Below are 18,416 nucleotides of genomic sequence, written 5' to 3'. Positions count from 1 at the left end.
ACATGAAGCGCGAGTGCTAAGCAGGTGGCCAGAGATCAAAAAACATCTTCAGGCTCCTGTTCTAGGCTTTGTAGTCAACTGTAGTGATTTGTTCTGGTTTACTCCAGTAACAATTTTATTCCCTGGACATGCCAGTGCATGATGTGTGAATACTAAAGTGTTAGACCTAATTTCAGACCTTGCTTATTGGGAGTCTGGAGTGATAGGGCCAGCATTGGTTCTAGTAAAGCTTTTCCGCATGCATCACTTGGGAAAAAACACATTTTATATTCATCATCTTTCTCCAGCACAGGTTAAAGAGATCCCCGTGATAATATCCAGCACGACTTCTTTTGAGAGCTTTTAGTATTTTATTTTATTTTAGTACTTTTTGCCTCTGTGCAAAATACTGATGCTGCGAGTCCCTTACGGTCATAAATGTTTGGAAACAGTGTTTCAGGTGCTTCTCAGAGTCCCGCCCCCCCACCTGTGTCTTTGCTGGGTCTAGTCCACATTGGAGGAGAACTCAGGGTCACGGCTCTCACTTGCTGTCCTGATAGATCAAGACCATGTGCAGATGGTAGAGGCGACCTGCAGATGTGCATGTGTGCCCTCTTGCCCTCCTATTAGGGAAATCAAAGCTATTCTGTTTAGGGGAAGCAGGGCATGTCAGAGTAGAACGGAAGTCTTTTATTTGGATCCCACATCACCCTGCCAGCTCATGGAGCAAAGAAGACCTTGTTGCTAAAGTCCGTTCTCATTTTGTGACGTGATAGGAGCCAAGGACCATTTAAGGGTTCAATTCACGGGCAGCCCAGGTGGCTCAGTGGTTTAGCACCACCTTCAGCCCAGGGCCTGATCCTGGAGACCTGAGATCGAGTCCCGTGTCGGGCTCCCTGCATGGAGCCTGCTTCTCCCTCTGCCCCCCCCCTCTCTCTCTGTCATGAATAAAATCTTTTAAAAAGGGGGGGGGTTCAGTTCGTCATCCCCACAAAAGTTATGAAGTTGAGGGAGAAATTGCACGTACTCCTTTCCTCTTCCAGGCGAGATGATGCCTACTGGCCAGAAGCAAAGCGGGCTGCCCTGGATGAGCGCTACCATTCTGACTTCAACCGCCAGGACCGCTTCCACGACTTTGACCACAGGGACCGGGGCCGCTACCCCGACCACTCTGTTGACAGGTCAGCCAGCCGCCCCCACCCCCGACCTTGCCTGCTTGCTCTCAGTTCTCCTCTTTTTCTGAATCCTGAAGAAATAGTGTTGGCCTTTCTTGGCTTTGTGGGCTCATTCGAACCATCAGAGGATGAATTACTTGGGTTCCATTTGGGAAATGTTTTATTTGAGGATGCCTAACCAATCTTTCTTTCCTTAATGCTTTTACTTAAATTGACTTTTACAGGAGAGAAGGTTCCAGATCCATGATGGGAGAAAGAGAAGGACAGGTAAGTCTGAAAATTCCAGTTTTATTCAGTTTTTGCCATGGGATTGACTCTCTCCTCAGCATGCTTTCTTCCTCCTCAGCCGAGGTTAACAAAGAGTAGTGTATCCTGAGCCTCTTCCAGCCTTGACCCTGAGGTTCTGTCCGCCTCTAAATGAGAGTAACTAACACCCTGTACTGATGACTCAAGAGCCTCGGGTGTGTCTCTTAGGCTCTGCTGGACAATCGTGACCTGCCCGGCTGAGCACCTGCAAGTCCAGGGGCACCTAAGGCTAGCAGTGCTGTGCTCCCTGGGTCCACCTGCCCGCCGAGTGTCGGAAAGCCACTCAGTCTCTGGTCCACACCCACACTCTGCAGGATGACCGCGTTAGAGAATATGCTTGATGTGCTCCCTTTTCCTGTCCTAGCTTTAGCTTGAGAACTTCCGCCAAGAGCGTTGATTCTTTCATGGGTTTACTTGGAAGAATGGGAATGAAGGGAGGATGTGGTCAGGGCATTGTTGACCAAAATTGCCGCCCTGTGAGTTTCCTTTCCTTGCATCTAGTACAGACTGAGTGCAAGACTGGGGGGGGGGGGGTATTCCCTGGCCACATTGAGGGGGTTTCTCTGCTACCTCTGGAGGAATCTTTGCGTAATTCCTTTTTCTCTACTCCTAGAGGTAAATCTGAGATGTTAGCTAAATGTGCACCTTGTCTTCTGTTCCTCTTTGGTAAAGTTGAGAGCGGTGGTTAAATTCCAGGCTACAGAGCCGGAGAGGGTCACATCTTGGTCCAACACTTGTGTGGAGCTTGTGTCTCCAGCTGTGAAATTGAAGTTGCTTCCTTCTGCATGAGGAGCTGGGCTGAAGGTGCTGCTAGCTGTGTCTAGTACAGTCCCTCGGGTTCCTTTGCCCACCGTTGGTAGCTAAAACACTCTGGAAACCTGAAAGACTGCTTTTCTTCACATACAGTGTCCTCAGTAATATTGATATCAGTGCTGTCCTAGATGGCAGGTGGTGTGACAGGGGACACAGACGGGAAGCACTGGCACAGGCTTCCTGGGTCTTGCTGAACTGTTACGTGGGTTGGTCAGTTGGATAGAAGAGCGTGGCTACATTATGAAATAGCAGGAAGATCTAGATGTGGCCCTTGTACAAAGTGTTCTCTGTCAGTTTTGTGTTTTTAGAAGGCTGATTTTTTTTTTTATAAAGAATTTATTTACAGAGCAAGTGAGACCACAAGCAGGGAGGGGCAGAGGGAGAAGCAGGCAGCCCAATGTGGGGCTGGATCCCAGCACCCTGGGATCATGACCTGTGCTAAAGGCAGACACTACACTGACTGAGCCACCCAGGCGCCCCAGATACTCCTTATTAAATATTTGTGTTTGTCTAAAAGTATAGGAAGCGGTCTAAATCACAGGCTGTAATTTTTCTAAAAGTTGGTATGTTTTGAAGGTTGTTTTGTTTTGTTTTGAAGGTTCTTTATGGAAACGTTATTCTGGGGTCTCATTTAAGCAGCTCTTGCTCCATGTGGAAGGACTGACTTTCTGGGGCCCTCTGACTTTTTATTTTGCTCCTAGAAGGAATGAGGCTGGGTTTTGTCCGTCTTGTTCAATTGCCCCTGCCCCTTTGTTGAGGGAATATCCGCACACATCTGGGGATGAGAGGCCAGAGGAAGCAGGTCGTGGAGGCATTTGTGTTTAGGACTCCCTGTGTAAGCATGCGCCCACCCTGGTTTAATGGGTAAGGTAAGTCTGGGCGTGGGCAGCAACAGGGCAGCTGGCGCCTTCACTGAGGGGCTTCATCACCAGGGCTCCCTTTCTTAGGTGTTCTTACTTAGATGTGATCCTGGAGCAAAAGACCCCAGGGCCACAGGTTGGATTTGTGGGTTAGTGGAACCAAAAGCACTTGGTCAGCTCCCTAAGAGCTTCGGACGTTCTTCCAGCAAGCAGGGGCAGGGCTCAGGTGAAAGATGAGTGGGCATTTGAGACAGCTTTTCCTAGGGGCGCCTTGGTGGCACAGTTGGTTGAGCATCCAACTATTGATTTCGGTTCAGGTTGTGATTTCAGGGTCCTAAGATTGAGCCTTGCGTTGAGCTCAGTGTTTATTTTATTTATTATTTATTTATTTTAAGATTTATTTATTTACTTATTTATTTTTTCATTAATAGAGACAGAGAGAGAGGCAGAGACACAGGCAGAGGGAGAAGCAGACATCATACAGAGAGCCTGATGCGGGACTCGATCCAGGGTCCCCAGGATCATGCCCTGGGCTGCAGGCAGCGCTAAACCGCTGAGCCACCGGGGCTGCCCTGGGCTCAGTGTTTAAAAAAGATTCTCACTGCCTCTTTCTTTGCCCCTCATCTTCTTGGTCTCTCTTAAATAAACACATCTTTGAAACAGAACAGCTTTTCCTAGAATGGGAGGCTTTCTCTTCATCCTTCCTTCCGGTAGTGCATTGAGCAGGGTCCAGCATTCGTGTGGCCTGTGCCAGAGGTGCCAGGTCCAGGCTGAGTTGCGATAAAGGATCCCTTGTGGGGCTGGAGTACAGCAGGCACCTGGCCTGTTTGTTGTTGGTGCAGGGCAGTCACCAGGCCCAGTACTCTTCTCTCCTTTGGTGCCTGAATTCACTCTGTTTGGATTAGGGTGCATCTCAGGCCTCGGCTTCTGTCCTCTGTTCTGTGACTCCATTCTTTGACTTTCCTCACTAGACAACCAGCAGACTTTGGGGGCCTGGCTGTCGTTCAAGCTAAAAGGCCTGTGTGGCACAAGACCACGTGTTGAACGCTTGCCAGCCCTTCTGTTATTATCCTTGTTGTTATTTGCTCGTTGCCCCAAAGGCCTTGGGATCCAGGCTTGACACTGAAACATTCTTATTCTGGCTTTTTAACATCCAGCATTACCCCGAACGCCATGGAGGACCAGAGCGCCATGGGCGGGACTCTCGCGATGGGTGGGGCGGATACGGCTCTGACAAGAGGATGAGCGAGGGCCGGGGGCTGCCTCCTCCACCCAGGTTTGTGTCATGCACCCCACACTGCTTGCTGGGGCCTCATGCACTGCAGGCAGGATTGAATGTGTCCCAACTGAGGACCCTGGGTCTCAGGGAAAGATGAGTGCTGACCCCATGACCCAGAGCACTGGCCACACCTCAGGCCTCCTTGGAGCTTTGAGCAACATTCCCGTAGATCCCCACCACCCAAAGGGATGGGGACTGGGCACACAGAATGCTAAACCCACCTTCCAGAGACCACCACCCCTCCTACTCTGAAAGGCAGAGAGGGGGGCAATCCAAATCAGAGATGTCTTTTTCCAAGGGGCAGACGTGACTGGGGGGACCATGGCCGAAGAATAGAGGATGACCGTGCGTGGCAGGGTGCTGCTGATGGAGGCATGATAGACAGGGACCACAAGAGGTGGCAAGGTAAGGGCTGACTCTCAGCTGGCGAGGTCTCTTTTTTTGGAGAAGCATCTGGAAAGCTCAAGCTGCACCTGCTTCACAGCCTGTCTGCCTTGTCTTGAGGGCAGGAAGAGCTGTCTCTGCTCTAAGACCACGGGGTCTTGCTCATCACTGACCAGATGTGGGGAGGGAGGGAGGGAACAGATGAGGTCTGGCACAGAAGACTGCTGTGGGCTTTGGTTAATACTCTGCCTTGACTTAGCCAGGACGTCAGGTGCGTGCAGCTTGCGTGCTGATGCATCACTGGGACCTGTGGGTTCTGGGCTGACTGCGTGGCTCAGGAATGGGACTGGAGTCCCATGAGCCTCGTGTTGGTGTCCTCGGAACTCCACCCGCTGTGCTCAGACAAGCTGTTTGAAAAGTATCTCTTGTCTTATAGGTGGCGAAAGAAGTATGTCTGGTCACTCTGGGCCAGGTCACATGATGAACCGGGGAGGGATGTCAGGGTAAGGTGTCTGGCGCTGCTTGTCCATCTTTACGTGTTGGCTCGCCTGGGAGGTTTAGAAAGTTGAGTCTGCCCCCCTCACCGCCTCTCTGCTGGATGGAGTCTCTGCTCCCAGAATAGGGCCGGCAGCTGGGGGCGTGCACGGGGGGGGGGGGGGGAGCGTGCACGGGGGGCATGCCGGCCGGACTTCTCTGACATGGGATCTGTGTCGGTCCTAGGCGTGGCAGCTTCGCCCCTGGCGGGGCCTCACGGGGCCACGTGATCCCGCGCGGCGGAATGCAGGGTGGCTTCGGGGGACAGAACCGGGGGAGCCGACCCAACGACACCCGCTTCACTCGCCGCTACTAAGTGCTTGGATTCCTGTGTTCTGTCCCGTGGCAACAAGAGTATGTTCTGTTAGGAGTTCTCTTCAACTGTGTACAATAATTTTTTTTTATCTGCTGCCATATTGTAGCTCAATACAATGTGAATGTTTTGTGTTTTTCTGGTTTTTTTTTTTTGGTTTTTGTTTTTTGTAATAAATGTGTTTCTGTTCACATACCCTTTATTTAAAGTGTTTTCTCTTTTTTATTTCACATATTTGTGTAAATTATACTTGGCATAGCTGAGCCATGGCTCTTCAGGGCAGAAGGGGCAGCTTTAAGGGGCTGTCCAGGTTCCCGGAAGCCCTTTACTGACAGCACACGCTCCTGGCCTGCCTGAACCCGGACCTGGGGTTTGTGGGATCGTCTGCGTTCTGCGTCGTGGCCATTTTGTCCCTGTCCCCCCTCCTGCGCCCTTTGTCCTCCACACTCTGCCTCCGTGTCAAGGACGGGCCCAGCCTAGCTGAACAGGCTGCTGTGCCTTTTTTTTTGATGTGGCAAAATACACATAACACACAATTTCCCATTTTAAGAACTTCAGGTGTACAGCTTGGTGGCATTAGTAACGTACAGTGTTGTGCCACCATCACTGACCTCCGCCTGCAGAACCTTTCATCCTCCCAAACACCAACTGCCCTGCGCCTACCACACCACCATCTACTTCCTGTGTCTGTGGCTCCTAGCATCTCCTGAGTGGAGCAGCCTGCCCGTGGGGTAAGGTGTGACAGCAGCGTGGTGCTAAGGCCCGTACGTGGGGCCATGCTGCTCCTCAGGTCCACCAGGCTCCGTCTCTGTGGGCCCTGGTCTATGTTCATGTTGGGGTCCACCCGTCCAGGGGAGCAGTGGTGACAGGCTGGCTGCCTCCCTGACACATCACTGTGGAGTCCAAGCCTGTCTGGGGCTGGGAACACACTAACCACCAAGGCAGCCTGGGTCCCTGTTCCCGCAGGGTCCACAACGGGGTATGGGTGTGTGTGTGGGGAGACAGACATGTGACCAAGCCTTCAGATGGGAGCGTGGGGCAGGGGCAGCAAATAAAACACCCTCCCATCTGGGCCACAGATGACCCCACCCACCCTCATCCCCAAGCCTGTGCGCATGGTAACCTAAAGGGCCAGAAGCCCCTTCTGGGGCCCAGTGTCCTCACTGGGGTCCTATAAGGGAAATAGGCAGGAGAGCTGGGGGGGTGGGGCTGGAGACCCACATGCTCCACAACTGGCTTTGAAGATGGGGGGCACTCCTGCTGAGTGTGGTGGCCTCTAGAAGCTGGAAAAGGCCAGAAACGGACTGTCCCCAGAAAGAGCCAGCCCTGTCCTCCTAGCTCAGGGAGACCTGTGGTGGGCTTCTGGCCTCCAGATCTGTGAACCGGTCGACGTGTGGTTTCTGGTCATTTGTCACGGGAGACTAGCAAACTCCCAAGACAGTGCTCGTCTGCTGGGATGACTTCCCAGAAGACACCTGGCAGCAACTGGAGACGTCTGCAGCTGTCAGGACCAGGGGACAGAGTGCCACTGGCATTTCAGGGGTGGAGGCAGGGATGCTGTTCAACACCTACTGTGCCCAGGCTGAGGTAGGGCGACCTTGCCTCGCAGTGCTAAGGCCCTGATAGGACACCCACAGGGCAGTCGGGGGGCCTGGGTCGAGTGCCTGACTTCAGGCTGGGAGGAAGGGGTCGGGAGGCTTTCCAGAGGAGGCCAATGCTAAGCCGCAGGCAGGATGAGCCAGTCAGGAGGGAGGATGGCCTGCTGAGTGGGTGCCAAGGCCAGTGGTGAAGACCAGCTGCGTTCTGGGAATGGGGCCCCTTGGAGGAGTCTGGGCTCAAGGGGAAGGCAGCAGGGAGCCATAGAGGGTTTCCGAGGAGGGCAGGGACATGTTCAGAGTTGGACATGGGGAAGTGGATGCAAGGGCACGGGCGGGAGGGCCTGGGAGGTGGTCGTGGCCCTGGTGATGGACTCAAGTGGACAGAAGAATTGGGGCTGACTGCACGATGGGATGGAGGCGTCAGCATGGCACCCGTCTTGGCTGCTGCTGGGTCCAGGGGGGCAGCAGGTGAGCAGCCAGGTTGTGGGCCATGGCTACACACCAGAGCTTCTGTTGTTTCATGAACACAGACACACACACACACATGAAGCCAAGGGGGGGCGGGGAGGGAGTGTCAGTGCAAACAGACCTAGGGCTTGGGGAAGGCATCTCCTCAGAGCTGCTGAGGGACCCGCAGGGCCTGGAGCAGCCTGAGGTCCCAGCAGCCCTTGGGGTACGTGTGTCCGTCTGTAAGAGACGCAGCCCTGCCTGCCCTGTGCCCTCAGACAGGTGCCTCCATCTCCGCCTGTTTCCTCACCTGGAAACCGCACTGCCCACCCTCGTCCTCGCTGTGGGGCTGCCTTGGGGGTGGCCAGGTGCTTCCTGAAGCCCTGCCTGCCTGCCCGGCGCCCCTGGGCCACACCTGGCCATCTCTGCTTTTTTGCAGCCCCCACGTCATGACCCCCTCCCCGGGGACACAGGCCCGTCCTGCAGGGACTGCAGTCGCTCTCGTGAGCAGCTCTACACACGGTGATCACTGAGCGGCCCCGGGAACTCCTGGCCACGCAGACAGCGGGGAGATGAACATGCCCCTCCCCAGGCCCCCAGCCCTGCAAAGCCCTCACCCTGGGCTCAGCCCTCCAGGAGGGCCGGCATCAGCACTTTCTCAACCTGTTCCCGGGCCCCTGAGCACTGTCCGTGGAGCTCCAGGGTCAATGTCTGCCCCCAGCCCCGCACCAGGTTGGAGACTCAGCAGAGGGGGTCCGGACGGCAAAGGGGTGAGCCAACACCTGTGGTCCAGGTCAGGCCCCTCTCTCTGGGCACCAGCCGGGCCGCCCCCAGCCCCCAGGGCCAGCACACGGGTCGGGGAGCATGTCCAAAGTCCTTTATTGGGCCGGCAAGGCCGGGAGCTGCCCTTGAGTGGGGTCCCAGTCCCAGTCTGGAGTCTCCAGGTCGCTGGCGCCCCTGCCCCCGTTCCTGACTGGGGCAGGTGGCCTCCTCTGGCAGGCTACTTGATCCGCTCCTTCAGGTATTCCCAGCCGTCCCTGGAGTACTCGCGGGCCTTGGAGGGGGCCACCGACAGAGCCGACATCACCGTGAGGATGCCTGTGGAGAGGGAGGGCCCAGCGCCTTCAGCCACCGCGTCTCGCCCACCCACACCAGCCCCCTGGAAACCCGAGCTCCGCAAGGCTTTGAGAGGCACCAATTCCGGCACCATCGGTCCCACATGGGGAAACTGAGGCGGTGGGGGGCAGGGCCTCACGTTATCTGAGATCACCTGTCCTCAAAGTAGGCTCCCTCTGGCTCACCCCTCCCGGATATCTCCACCCCCTTTAGATCCTTTAGATCCGTGGCAGGGGCGCAGGGCAGCATGGGGAGCCACGGGAAGGAGTGACCAGGGAGCAACCGGTGGCAGGGGTGCGAGGCTGCGGCATCGGGGGTCACCCCCCAGCACGGGGACCAGGGCCTACCTGAGTTCCAGGTGTCACGGAAGTGAAAGTTCAATTTTGGAGGGGCTGGGAGCTGGGAAGAGAGGGGAGAAGGGGCAGGTGAGAAGGGGAAGGGCCCGGTGGCCCCAGCCTCGCAGCACGAGCCCGTGGGAGGACCCGGACACGGACTCGCCGCCCGGGGCTACCTGGGGCATCTTCAGGCCGGTCTGCTCGCACACGTACTGGCTGAGCTGGTACATGGCTGGGGGCACCACCTCCTCGGCCCTCTGGAGCACAGCCTGGCTCTTGTCGCTTGGCCCCAGCAGCTCCTGGTCGTACACCAGGTAGACGGCACCCCCGGCCACGCTGCCCTTGATGAGGAACCTGCGGTCGGGGGGGGGCAGGGCGGCGGCTCAGCAGCTCCCCGGCACTGCCGGCAGCCCCGGGCTCCGGGCCCACGCAGGGCGCCTGGGTCCGAGGAGTGACACAGCGAGGCCGGGCAGCGGACACGGAAGAACAAGGAGGCGGCCCGGCACCGCCAGGCACAACGCTCCCCTCACTGCACAGAGCACAGCCCCTCGGCCCCGTTTAACAGGTAAACTGAGGCCCACTCGTGATCCGCACACGGCGCGGCGACAGGGAAGGCCTAGACCCCCGGCCTTGTGCCTCGCGCGTCGCCCCGCGCAGGTCAGGCCGAGGCGGGACCCGACACCACGGAGCTCCAAGACCCAGCCGGAAGCAAACCCGGGGGGGAGGTGCCCACGGGAGGGGCTTTCTCGGGGGCTCGGAGCCCGCCCCGCCGCCCCACGCACCTCATCAGCGACCACACTCGGGGCACCATGGTCGCTCGGCTCCGCGCGCAAGGACACTCGACTCGCCCGCCGCTTCCGGTGACTGCGCCGCAGAGGCCTCTGGGAAACGTAGTCGCCCGACTAGCCGCAAAGGCCTGTGGGAGTCGAAGTCGCGCGGCGGCCGCAAAACGCCGGAGAGGCTCCGCAGCCCTCCTGCGAAAGGATTCTGAGAAGTGTAATCTCCAGAGCCCGGACGCCGCAAAGCTGCCTGGGAAATGGAGTCAGCACCAACCCCCCCCCCCCCACCCCCCCGTGAGGCGCAGGACGGCTCGCCTAGCCGCCGAGACTGCTGGGAGATGTAGTCCGGCCTGGCGCGGCTCCGGCGGCGTGCGAGGAAAAGAGGAGTCGGGCGTCTAGACTGAGGCCCGACAGTGGCCCAAGAAGGCGTCGGAGTCCGGGAGATCCACCCGCGCCCGTGAGGGGGACCGAGGGCCCCGGCCCAGGGAGAGTGTGCCAATAAGATGGTTGGTTGTCACGGCAACGCGAGGTCGGAATTGTGCGTGGGACGCGGGTCCTCGGTCACGTGCCTGCCTCGGGGGCGGGGCTTTCGTCCAGGGGGCGGGCCCAGGACCACGGCGGGGAGAGGGCGAGCCGGGCGGAAGGCCGTTGCCGGGCAACGCCCGGGCTCCGCGCTCCCCCGCCAGGCCCCGCCCCCTGCGGAGGTGGGCTCGGTGTCACGTGACCCGCGCCCTACGGGAGGGGGCGCGGTCGGGGGCCCGGCGGGAGCCGGCAGCTTAGCGAGGTCCGAGTCCGAGGGGTGCGCGCCGGGCTCCCAGGCCCGGACCCCAGCCCCGCTGGACGGCGGGAGAAACTGAGGCCCGAGTGGGTGAGTACGAGGTTGGGAGCGCGCGGCACGTCGCACGCCCCTCTTGTCCAGAGGGGAAACTGAGGCTCTGTGAGGTCAGGGGACCAGTGCGTTCTGCGAGGGTCTGGTTCTCCCAATTCCGTCCCCATGGGACGCCGGCCGGCTGCTCCATCCATCCATCCACCCACCCACCCAGACGGCCAGCCAGCCGCCCGCCCCCGCCCCCGCCGCGTGGCTGCTGTGGTCAGGGTGGAAGAGGGTCAAGTTGCGGGACTTCACGGGCGTCCCCTGGAAAGCGGGGAGAGGTGGGATGGCTGCCGTGACTGGGGAAGGGCGAGGACTTCACTCTTCGGAGAGCTGAGAAAGAGTCACAGACAGGAACCGGGCAAGATGAGAAGGGACAGGTGGGCCAGGGCCGGGCCCGCGGCGCATTGTGGGCCGGGGTGAGGAGCTCGGTCTCCATGAGGGGCAGTGGCGAGCCCTGAGAGGGTTTGCAGCTGCAAGGGGCAGTCACATTTCTTTGGGTAAATATGTCTTGGGCTGCCCGGAGAGCATAGGGTGCGGAGGAGGGAGTGGGAGGGTGGGGGAGGCAGGGGGAGGCAGCTGGCAGTTGGCAGTAGGTCGAAGGATCTAGACATCTCAGAGCTGAGGGCACCCCAGCCCCACCATCTCTCAGTTCTACAGTTCTACCCCTACTGCGTTCAGAGAACAGAAACCCCAGGATGTGACGGGCCTGTGCCTTTCTTGGGGGAAGATTCGTGCCCCCCTGAATCGTGAAGTCCTTGGCCTGTTTCTCTCTTTCACCTTCTCCCCGGAACAAGTAAATCCACTCCCACAGCTCAAGTCACATCTTAACCCTGACGACACAGGCTCCTTCCTGGTGTCTCCAGAGTCATCTCTCCGGGTACCCCCCAGCTGTCACTTCCAATGTTCCTCACATCACTCAGGGCCGGTCTCATGTCTGTCGAGCATCTGCTCCATGTCTGGCAGTTTGGGGGCCACTGAGGACCCAACAGCGAACAAAGCAGAAGCAAATTTCCGTTTCCTTCCTGCCTCGTGGAGCTGACGCTCTAAGAGGAGAGAGGGACAGGGAGCATGTAACAGATCATCAGGATGATTTCAGATCATGGCAAGTGCTGAGAGTGTGGAAGTTCTAGAGGCAAGAGGAGGGAGAGGGACCAGGAGGTACTTTAGAAAAGGAGGCCAGGGGGTTTTCCTTGGAGAAGGTCAATTTTGTGCTAACTTCAGAGAAGTGAGAGAGCAACTCATTGGGTTATATTTGGGAAGAGCATTCCGGGCAGAGGGAGTAGCCAATGCAAAGGCCCTGAGGCAGGATGGAGACTGGCTCCTTCTAAGGAATGGTGAAGAGGCGCTGTTTGGCAAACAGAGCAAGAGGGGCTGGTCCTCTTGGGGCCTTTTTGAGCATCAAGGAGCCTGGCTTTTGTCCTCAATGAGATGGGGAGGGTTTTCAGCAGGGGGAGGTAAGATGTAATTTGGCTGCTTCTAGGAGGGAGAACAACCCGAAGAGGCCAGGGGAAGCTTTATGACCTGGACCAGGTGCTGGCTGCGGAGATGGAGAAGAGAGGGCAGGGTCTGGAGGGAGCATCGTCAGCAAACAAAGGCCCAGCTGGGGAAATGGGGGTGGCTGTGGGCCAGGCTGTGTCTGCCATCCTCTCTCCCGCTGCAGACCCTGCAGACTCAGAGCCGGCCATGAAGGTTCTGCTCCTCACGGGGCTGGGAGCCCTGTTCTTCTCCTACTACTGGGATGACAACTTCGACCCTGGTGAGTGCCTGGAGGTGGGGGAGGGACGAATTGGGCCCGCCATCCAGGGCATCCCCGGCGTTGACCACTGTGCACACTGCTAGCCAGCCTCCAGGGAGCCCGGGTGCTGCTGACCGGGGCCAGCGCAGGCGTCGGGGAGGAGCTGGCCTATCACTACGCTCGCCTGGGCTCCCACCTGGTGCTCACGGCCCACACCGAGGCTTTCCTGCAGAAGGTGAGACGCCGATTTCCAGTGGAATGGTGGGGGCGGGAGTGGCTGGAAAACTGGGCCTGGGTTCAAATCCTCCCAAAGATCCAGGCTTCCTCTGTGACCTGTAGCAAGTAGGTTAACCCTGAGCCTAGGTTCCTCATTCGCCCCCCAGAGACAATAAAAGTACCTTCTCCTGGGTTCTGGTGTTGGGTTAATACAGTGAGACAGTGAAAGACAGGGAGTGTTCCTCAAAAAATGGGATTGTTGGTGGTGTCCAGAGCCTGTGCCAAACTCCAGGGAGGGGTGGTGGGTGGACACTTCTTAGCCCATGGTGGCTCCAAGAAAACGTAGTGTTTGCGACGGACCTTGCACGATGTTCAGAGGGGCCAGACATCTTGAGATTGACCTGAAATCTGAGTTTTAAATGCGGGTGTTGAGCAAAGAGAAGGGCCCTCATTGTAGCCCCTGGGCTTCCAGTGTGTGCCGCCCCCCCCCCCCCCCCCCGTGGCAGAGCTTTGGGAATAATGCGGAATGTAACCCGAAGCACGGGGTTGGTGGGGGCAGGGGGGCTTTGGGCTGGGGCCCCAGAGGGCTAGCAGGTGGAGGGGGGCCCGCCGGGGTGGACCGGCCCACGGGCAGCTCTGGCCCCCCAGGTGGTAGGGAACTGCCGGAAGCTGGGCGCTCCCGAGGTCTTCTACATCGCTGCGGACATGGCCTCCCCCGAGGTGCCCGGGCGCGTGGTGCAGTTTGCGCTGGACAAGCTGGGTGAGGGGCGGGGCCTGGCGTCTGGGGCGGGGGCCTAGGCCTTGGGGCAGGACTCGGAGGGGGTGGGGCCGTGGTCTCGATGGGCGGGGCTTAGGGGTCGGGGGCTTGGCCAGGGTGGAGCCTCACTCACTGCCTCCAGGGGGCGGAACTCTGGACTGGGTCTCACTGGATCAGGGACCAAGCCTGGCAGGGCCAGGGAATAGGGTCCGGTCTCTTCGGTAGGAGGCGGGAGCTTCCCGGGGCGGAACGCACTGGGTCAGTGCTCCGGCCGCAGCTTCCCCAGTTCAAGGTGACGGGGCCCAGGGGAGGGGTCTCTTCGAGGACTAGCTCCTTGCTGATGGGCCTCTCCGGGCCAGGAGGGCTGGACTACCTCGTGCTGAACCACCTCGGCGCCACCCCGGCAGGCACGCGGTCCCGGAGCGTCCAGGGGACACGCTGGCTCCTGCAGGTGCGGCGCCCAGCGCCCTGTCCCTCCGATCCCACGTCGGGGCCTGCCCCTCCTGAGCCCCGCCCACCGCGCCAAGGCCCCGCCCCTCCAGGGCCGCGCCCACAGCGCCAAGGCCCCGCCCCTCAGGTGCAGGCCCCGCCTATAGCACCAAGGCCACTCCCCGCCGGCCACGCCCCTCCCAGGCCCCGCCCACAGCACCAAGGTCCCGCCCCTCCGGGCCCCGCCCGCCGCGGCGAGGCTCCTCTCCTCAGGTCCACCCCCACGCAGGCCCCGCCTATAGCACCAAGGCCCCGCCCACAGCGCCAAGGTCCCGCCCCTCCGGGTCCCCGCCCACAGCGGCCCCGCCCACAGCGCCAAGTCCCGCCCCTCCCAGGCCCCGCCCGCCGCGGCGAGGCTTCGCGTTGCGGTGACTCGCCGTCGCCACCTGCAGGTGAACTTGCTGAGTTACGTGCAGCTGACCTCGCTGGCGCTGCCCAGCCTGACCGACAGCAGAGGCTCCCTGGTGGTCGTGTCCTCGCTGCTCGGTGCGTGCCCGCGGCCGGGGAGGCGGGCGGACCTGGGGAGGGCAGGGAGGCTCCGGAGGAGGGGGAGCGCCGTGTGGTCACGAGCGGCTGCGCCCCCGCGCTCCTAGGCCGTGTGCCCACGTCCTTCTCCAGCCCGTACTCGGCGGCCAAGTTCGCGCTGGACGGCTTCTTCGGCTCCCTGCGGCGGGAGCTGGACGTGCAGGACGTGAACGTGGCCATCACCATGTGTGTCCTGGGCCTCCGGGACCGCGCCTCGGCCGCAGAGGCAGTCAGGTGAGGCCCTGGCCGTCAGGGGCAGGGGGCTGTGGGGGGCGGCCCGGCCGCAGTCCCCAGCACACCCTCCCGTCCCCAGGGGAGTCACGAGGGCCAAGGCGGCCCCGGGGCCCAAGGCGGCCCTGGCGGTGATCCGCGGCGGTGCCACCCGCGCCCCCGGCGTCTTCTACCCGTGGCGCTTCCACCTGCTGGGCCTGCTCCGGGGATGGCTGCCGCACCCGAGGGCCTGGTTCATCCGCCAGGAGCTCAACGTCACCGCTGTCGCCGCTGCCGCTGCCTGAGCTCCCGGGGCGGCGCTCCTTCGTCTTCCCAGAGGGGAGCCCTCCATCCAGCCGTCCCAGAGCGGCGACACCCATCGAGACACCTCTGAGCGGGTGGCCGAGGCCCGACACAGAGTCATCAAGACAGAAAAGGAAAGCCGAGAAAAACTTGCCAGCACCTGGAAACAGCCGCAGCTCCGAGTTTGCAAGCGTTGATCGTGTGCCAGGCACCTGGTCAGCGACTTGGAAGGCGTTTCCTCAGTCATCCGGGCCACCGTCGGTGACGTGATTGCTGCTTCCATTTTGCAGATGAGAAAACTGAGGCTAAGAGAGGGGGCGTGACTCTCCCCAGGCCCCAGGCTGCATCCATCAGGGCACCCGGGGAGCCCTGGCCATTTCTTGGAACCACCGCATCCCTGGTCTCTTTCTGCTCGCTCAACCTTGGAGCGGCCCCTACCCTTGCCCCCGCAGGTGACAGCCTTGAGGCCGTCCCTCCGTGGATGGGGTCCCGGGCGCGGAGGAGGGAAAGGATGTGCTCTGGGCTGGACCCAGCCTTCTGTTTCACAATAAAAACCCTTCTTTTGCACATAGGTTCAGATTGCTTAGTTTTTCCATTTTGCTGGTGGCGAGCTGGTAAAGAGGGATGTGTGTGCGGGGAGCAGACTCCTCCAGCCTCCATTTCTCCATTTCACAGTGGAGACCTCACTGGGGAAGTCGGGGGGAGGAAGGGTACTGGTGGGCTGAAGGCCTTGTTTGCGGTATGAAGGATGGTGGTTTGGGCGCCAATAATGATCATGTGTATCAGACACCAAGCGCTTGACTTTGGTGATCTTGCGGCATCTTCACAACCGGAAGTTGGTGCTACTGTTGTTTCCATTTTATAAGTAAGGACACGTGCTTAGAGGGAGACAGGCAGCCCGTGTGTGATAGGAGCTGGGATTCTGACACTTAAACCAAGTGTGGGCTGTATCTATCTGCACGTCACTGATGTTTACATCTAGTGAAAAATCGACACATCCTCTCCCTAAAATGACGAATCAGCATGGTTTGCATAAAGAAAAAGCAGCTGTCCAGATAAAAACTGTAGAATGAATGCAGTATTACAAAATGCTGGCCACTGTTGGCTGTGCAAGGGTCTAGAACGAGCAAGTGTCAGAAGGGTTAACCCCAAATAGACTAGCTCCAAATGGCAGACCATCGTTTGGGGGATAAGTAGGACTGAAGGATAAAAACCAGGAAAAAAAAAAAAACTTGTATGGTTCTACTGGGCCTCCAGTCCCTGCACCATCTGAAATTTCATCAAATGATATCAAATGTATTAAAGGGCACTATACCAAATCACCCTCTTCAGTTCTAATCCAGAGTTTGGCATCATATAGAATGAAACCAATACCTGTTTATGGTTTTTTTTTTTTTTTTAATTTTTTTTTATTTATTTATGATAGTCACACAGAGAGAGAGAGAGAGGCAGAGACACAGGCAGAGGGAGAAGCAGGCTCCATGCACCAGGAGCCTGATGTGGGATTCGATCCCGGGTCTCCGGGATCGGGCCCTGGGCCAAAGGCAGGCGCCAAACCGCTGCGCCACCCAGGGATCCCCTGTTTATGGGTTTTATTTTGTGCCGAGTGCCATCGTATCTTAGCCGAACAGTTTGGAATGGGTACTCTTTCTGTCCTGAGCCTATACATGAAGAAATTCAGGTCCTGGGACGTGAAGCCCCTGGCGCAGGGTCAGCAAGCCAGCGGCCGAGGTGGGATTCCAGCCAGCCAGCTGCAGAAGGAGGATTCGAACTCCCAACCACCGGGAAAGGACGCGCAGCCCGGGCAGAAGCGTGGTTTGGGTCGCGTTCCGGGTGAGACGTAGACCTGAGCGACCGAAGCCGCGAACGAGATGCCGGTGGCCGTGGGGCCCTACGGACAGTCCCAGCCGAGCTGCTTTGACCGCGTGAAGGTGGGCTTTGTGATGGGTTGCGCAGTGGGCATGGCGGCCGGGGCGCTCTTCGGCACCTTTTCCTGTCTCAGGATCGGAATGCGGGGTCGGGAGCTGATGGGCGGCATCGGGAAAACCATGATGCAGAGTGGCGGCACATTTGGCACATTCATGGCCATCGGAATGGGCATCCGATGCTAATCTGGGCAGTGGTTGCCCATACACCTACCCTTTCCCATCAGTCCAGCTCATGTACTATAATAAAACAAAATTCTTTGAGTAAAAAAAAAAAAAAAAAAAAAAAAAAAAAAGAAGCGTGGTTTGGGCCCGCTGGTGCAAGCGCGCACGCGCAGGGGCCGCGCGGCCTCCAGCCGCCAGGGGGAGCGCGCGGCCTCCCGGCCCCTCTGGCCCGCCCGCCCCGCGGGAGCTAGATATCCCAGAGTTCCGCGGGCCCCCGGCCCTTCCGCCGCCGGAGCATCGAGCAGCAGCAGGTTAGTGGGGCGCCGGCCGAGTAGGATCCGCCGCCATCCCCTCTCCGGGGCCCCGGGGCGGCTCAGGGCCGTGGCCGGGCGCAGCGAGCGAGTCCGGGGGAGCCGGGACGCGGGGTTCCGGGGGGCGGGGGCCCGAGCCCGGACTCACCTCCGCGTCCGTCCCCCCAGCCGTCTGCAGCCATGGCTCTGCGCTACCCCATGGCCGTGGGCCTCAACAAGGGCCACAAGGTGACGAAGAACGTGAGCAAGCCGAGGCACAGCCGCCGCCGCGGGGTGAGTGCGGGCGGGGGTGGGGGGCGGGCGCGGACCCGGGCCGCCGCCGAGCCCTGACCCTGAGCCCTGACCGCCGGGCCCGGCGGCGCCCCGTCCCCGCAGCGCCTCACCAAGCACACCAAGTTCGTGCGGGACATGATCCGGGAGGTGTGCGGCTTCGCCCCGTACGAGCGGCGGGCCATGGAGCTGCTCAAGGTGTCCAAGGACAAGCGCGCCCTCAAGTTCATCAAGAAGCGGGTAGGTGTTGGGATCCCTGCGTGGCGCAGCGGTTTGGCGCCTGCCCTTGGCCCAGGGCGCGATCCGGGAGACCCGGGATCGAGTCCCACGTCGGGCTCCCGGTGCATGGAGCCTGCTTCTCCCTCTGCCTGTGTCTCTGCCTCTCTCTCTCTCTGTGACTATCATAAATAAAAAAAACTTAAAAAAAAAAAAAAAGCGGGTAGGTGGGGGTCGGGGGCGGGGCAGCCGGACCCCGGACCCGCGCCGACCGCTCTCCCCGCGCCGCAGGTCGGGACGCACATCCGCGCCAAGAGGAAGAGAGAGGAGCTGAGCAACGTGCTGGCGGCCATGCGGAAAGCGGCCGCCAAGAAGGACTGACCCCCTCCCCACCCCCGTAACAATAAAGCCTTCTCGGAACCTCGGGGTCTTGTGCTGGTCCGGGCGCACCGCGGGGGGGGGGGGGGGTCGGGGCGCTGCACAGACACGCGGGCTGCCGGGC

At 59.6% G+C, this 18,416-nt stretch overlaps 5 protein-coding genes across 8 annotated transcripts in view; 4 read left to right on the top strand and 1 right to left on the bottom strand.

Annotated features, from left to right (window-relative positions):
* The window catches only part of SAFB (scaffold attachment factor B), a 36,027-nt gene extending 30,182 nt beyond the window's left edge, over positions 1-5,845 (top strand). The window contains exons 16-21 of one of the 2 annotated variants that reach the window (XM_055343232.1): positions 1,023-1,160; positions 1,379-1,421; positions 4,291-4,409; positions 4,717-4,817; positions 5,233-5,299; positions 5,517-5,845. In XM_055343232.1, coding sequence (XP_055199207.1) covers positions 1,023-1,160; positions 1,379-1,421; positions 4,291-4,409; positions 4,717-4,817; positions 5,233-5,299; positions 5,517-5,646 — 598 coding nt within the window. In that variant the 3' untranslated portion in view covers positions 5,647-5,845. Of the gene's footprint in view, positions 1-1,022; positions 1,161-1,378; positions 1,422-4,290; positions 4,410-4,710; positions 4,818-5,232; positions 5,300-5,516 lie in introns of both variants that reach the window. The other variant, XM_055343230.1, reaches the window with a different exon arrangement.
* Positions 5,846-8,550: 2,705 nt separating this feature from the next.
* Positions 8,551-10,057, bottom strand: MICOS13 (mitochondrial contact site and cristae organizing system subunit 13). The gene is made up of 4 exons (XM_055344001.1): positions 9,922-10,057; positions 9,316-9,493; positions 9,152-9,203; positions 8,551-8,786 (listed from the first exon to the last, which is right to left on the bottom strand). Exons 1-4 carry the CDS (start codon positions 9,948-9,950, stop codon positions 8,689-8,691), a joined length of 357 nt encoding a protein of 118 aa, XP_055199976.1. The 5' UTR covers positions 9,951-10,057; the 3' UTR covers positions 8,551-8,688.
* Positions 10,058-10,228: 171 nt separating this feature from the next.
* Positions 10,229-15,604, top strand: HSD11B1L (hydroxysteroid 11-beta dehydrogenase 1 like). 3 transcript variants are annotated; one of them, XM_055344933.1, is made up of 8 exons: positions 10,229-10,424; positions 12,453-12,548; positions 12,632-12,762; positions 13,392-13,503; positions 13,860-13,951; positions 14,382-14,475; positions 14,583-14,748; positions 14,828-15,604. In XM_055344933.1, the coding sequence occupies exons 2-8, from the start codon at positions 12,476-12,478 to the stop codon at positions 15,027-15,029; spliced, it is 870 nt and encodes a 289-aa protein (XP_055200908.1). In that variant the 5' UTR covers positions 10,229-10,424; positions 12,453-12,475; the 3' UTR covers positions 15,030-15,604. The 3 variants fall into 3 exon arrangements, with proteins under 3 accessions (XP_055200908.1, XP_055200907.1, XP_055200906.1); XM_055344932.1 differs by lacking the exon at positions 10,229-10,424 and adding an exon at positions 10,447-10,786; XM_055344931.1 differs by lacking the exon at positions 10,229-10,424 and having other exon boundaries at positions 11,360-12,548.
* Positions 15,605-16,685: 1,081 nt separating this feature from the next.
* On the top strand, positions 16,686-17,223 carry LOC129522119 (reactive oxygen species modulator 1-like). Its single transcript, XM_055344276.1, has one exon. The coding sequence runs from the start codon at positions 16,899-16,901 to the stop codon at positions 17,136-17,138; it is 240 nt and encodes a 79-aa protein (XP_055200251.1). The 5' UTR covers positions 16,686-16,898; the 3' UTR covers positions 17,139-17,223.
* Positions 17,224-17,335: 112 nt separating this feature from the next.
* RPL36 (ribosomal protein L36) lies at positions 17,336-18,338 on the top strand. The gene is made up of 4 exons (XM_055344867.1): positions 17,336-17,428; positions 17,597-17,701; positions 17,804-17,938; positions 18,206-18,338. The coding sequence occupies exons 2-4, from the start codon at positions 17,609-17,611 to the stop codon at positions 18,293-18,295; spliced, it is 318 nt and encodes a 105-aa protein (XP_055200842.1). The 5' UTR covers positions 17,336-17,428; positions 17,597-17,608; the 3' UTR covers positions 18,296-18,338.
* Positions 18,339-18,416: the final 78 nt, after the last annotated feature.

This window comes from Nyctereutes procyonoides, unplaced genomic scaffold (genome assembly GCF_905146905.1).
Source record: "Nyctereutes procyonoides isolate TBG_1078 unplaced genomic scaffold, NYPRO_anot_genome, whole genome shotgun sequence".
Lineage (NCBI taxonomy): Eukaryota > Metazoa > Chordata > Mammalia > Carnivora > Canidae > Nyctereutes > Nyctereutes procyonoides.
Note: the sequence above shows the minus strand (reverse complement) of the source record. Positions and strands in the feature narration are given on the sequence as shown.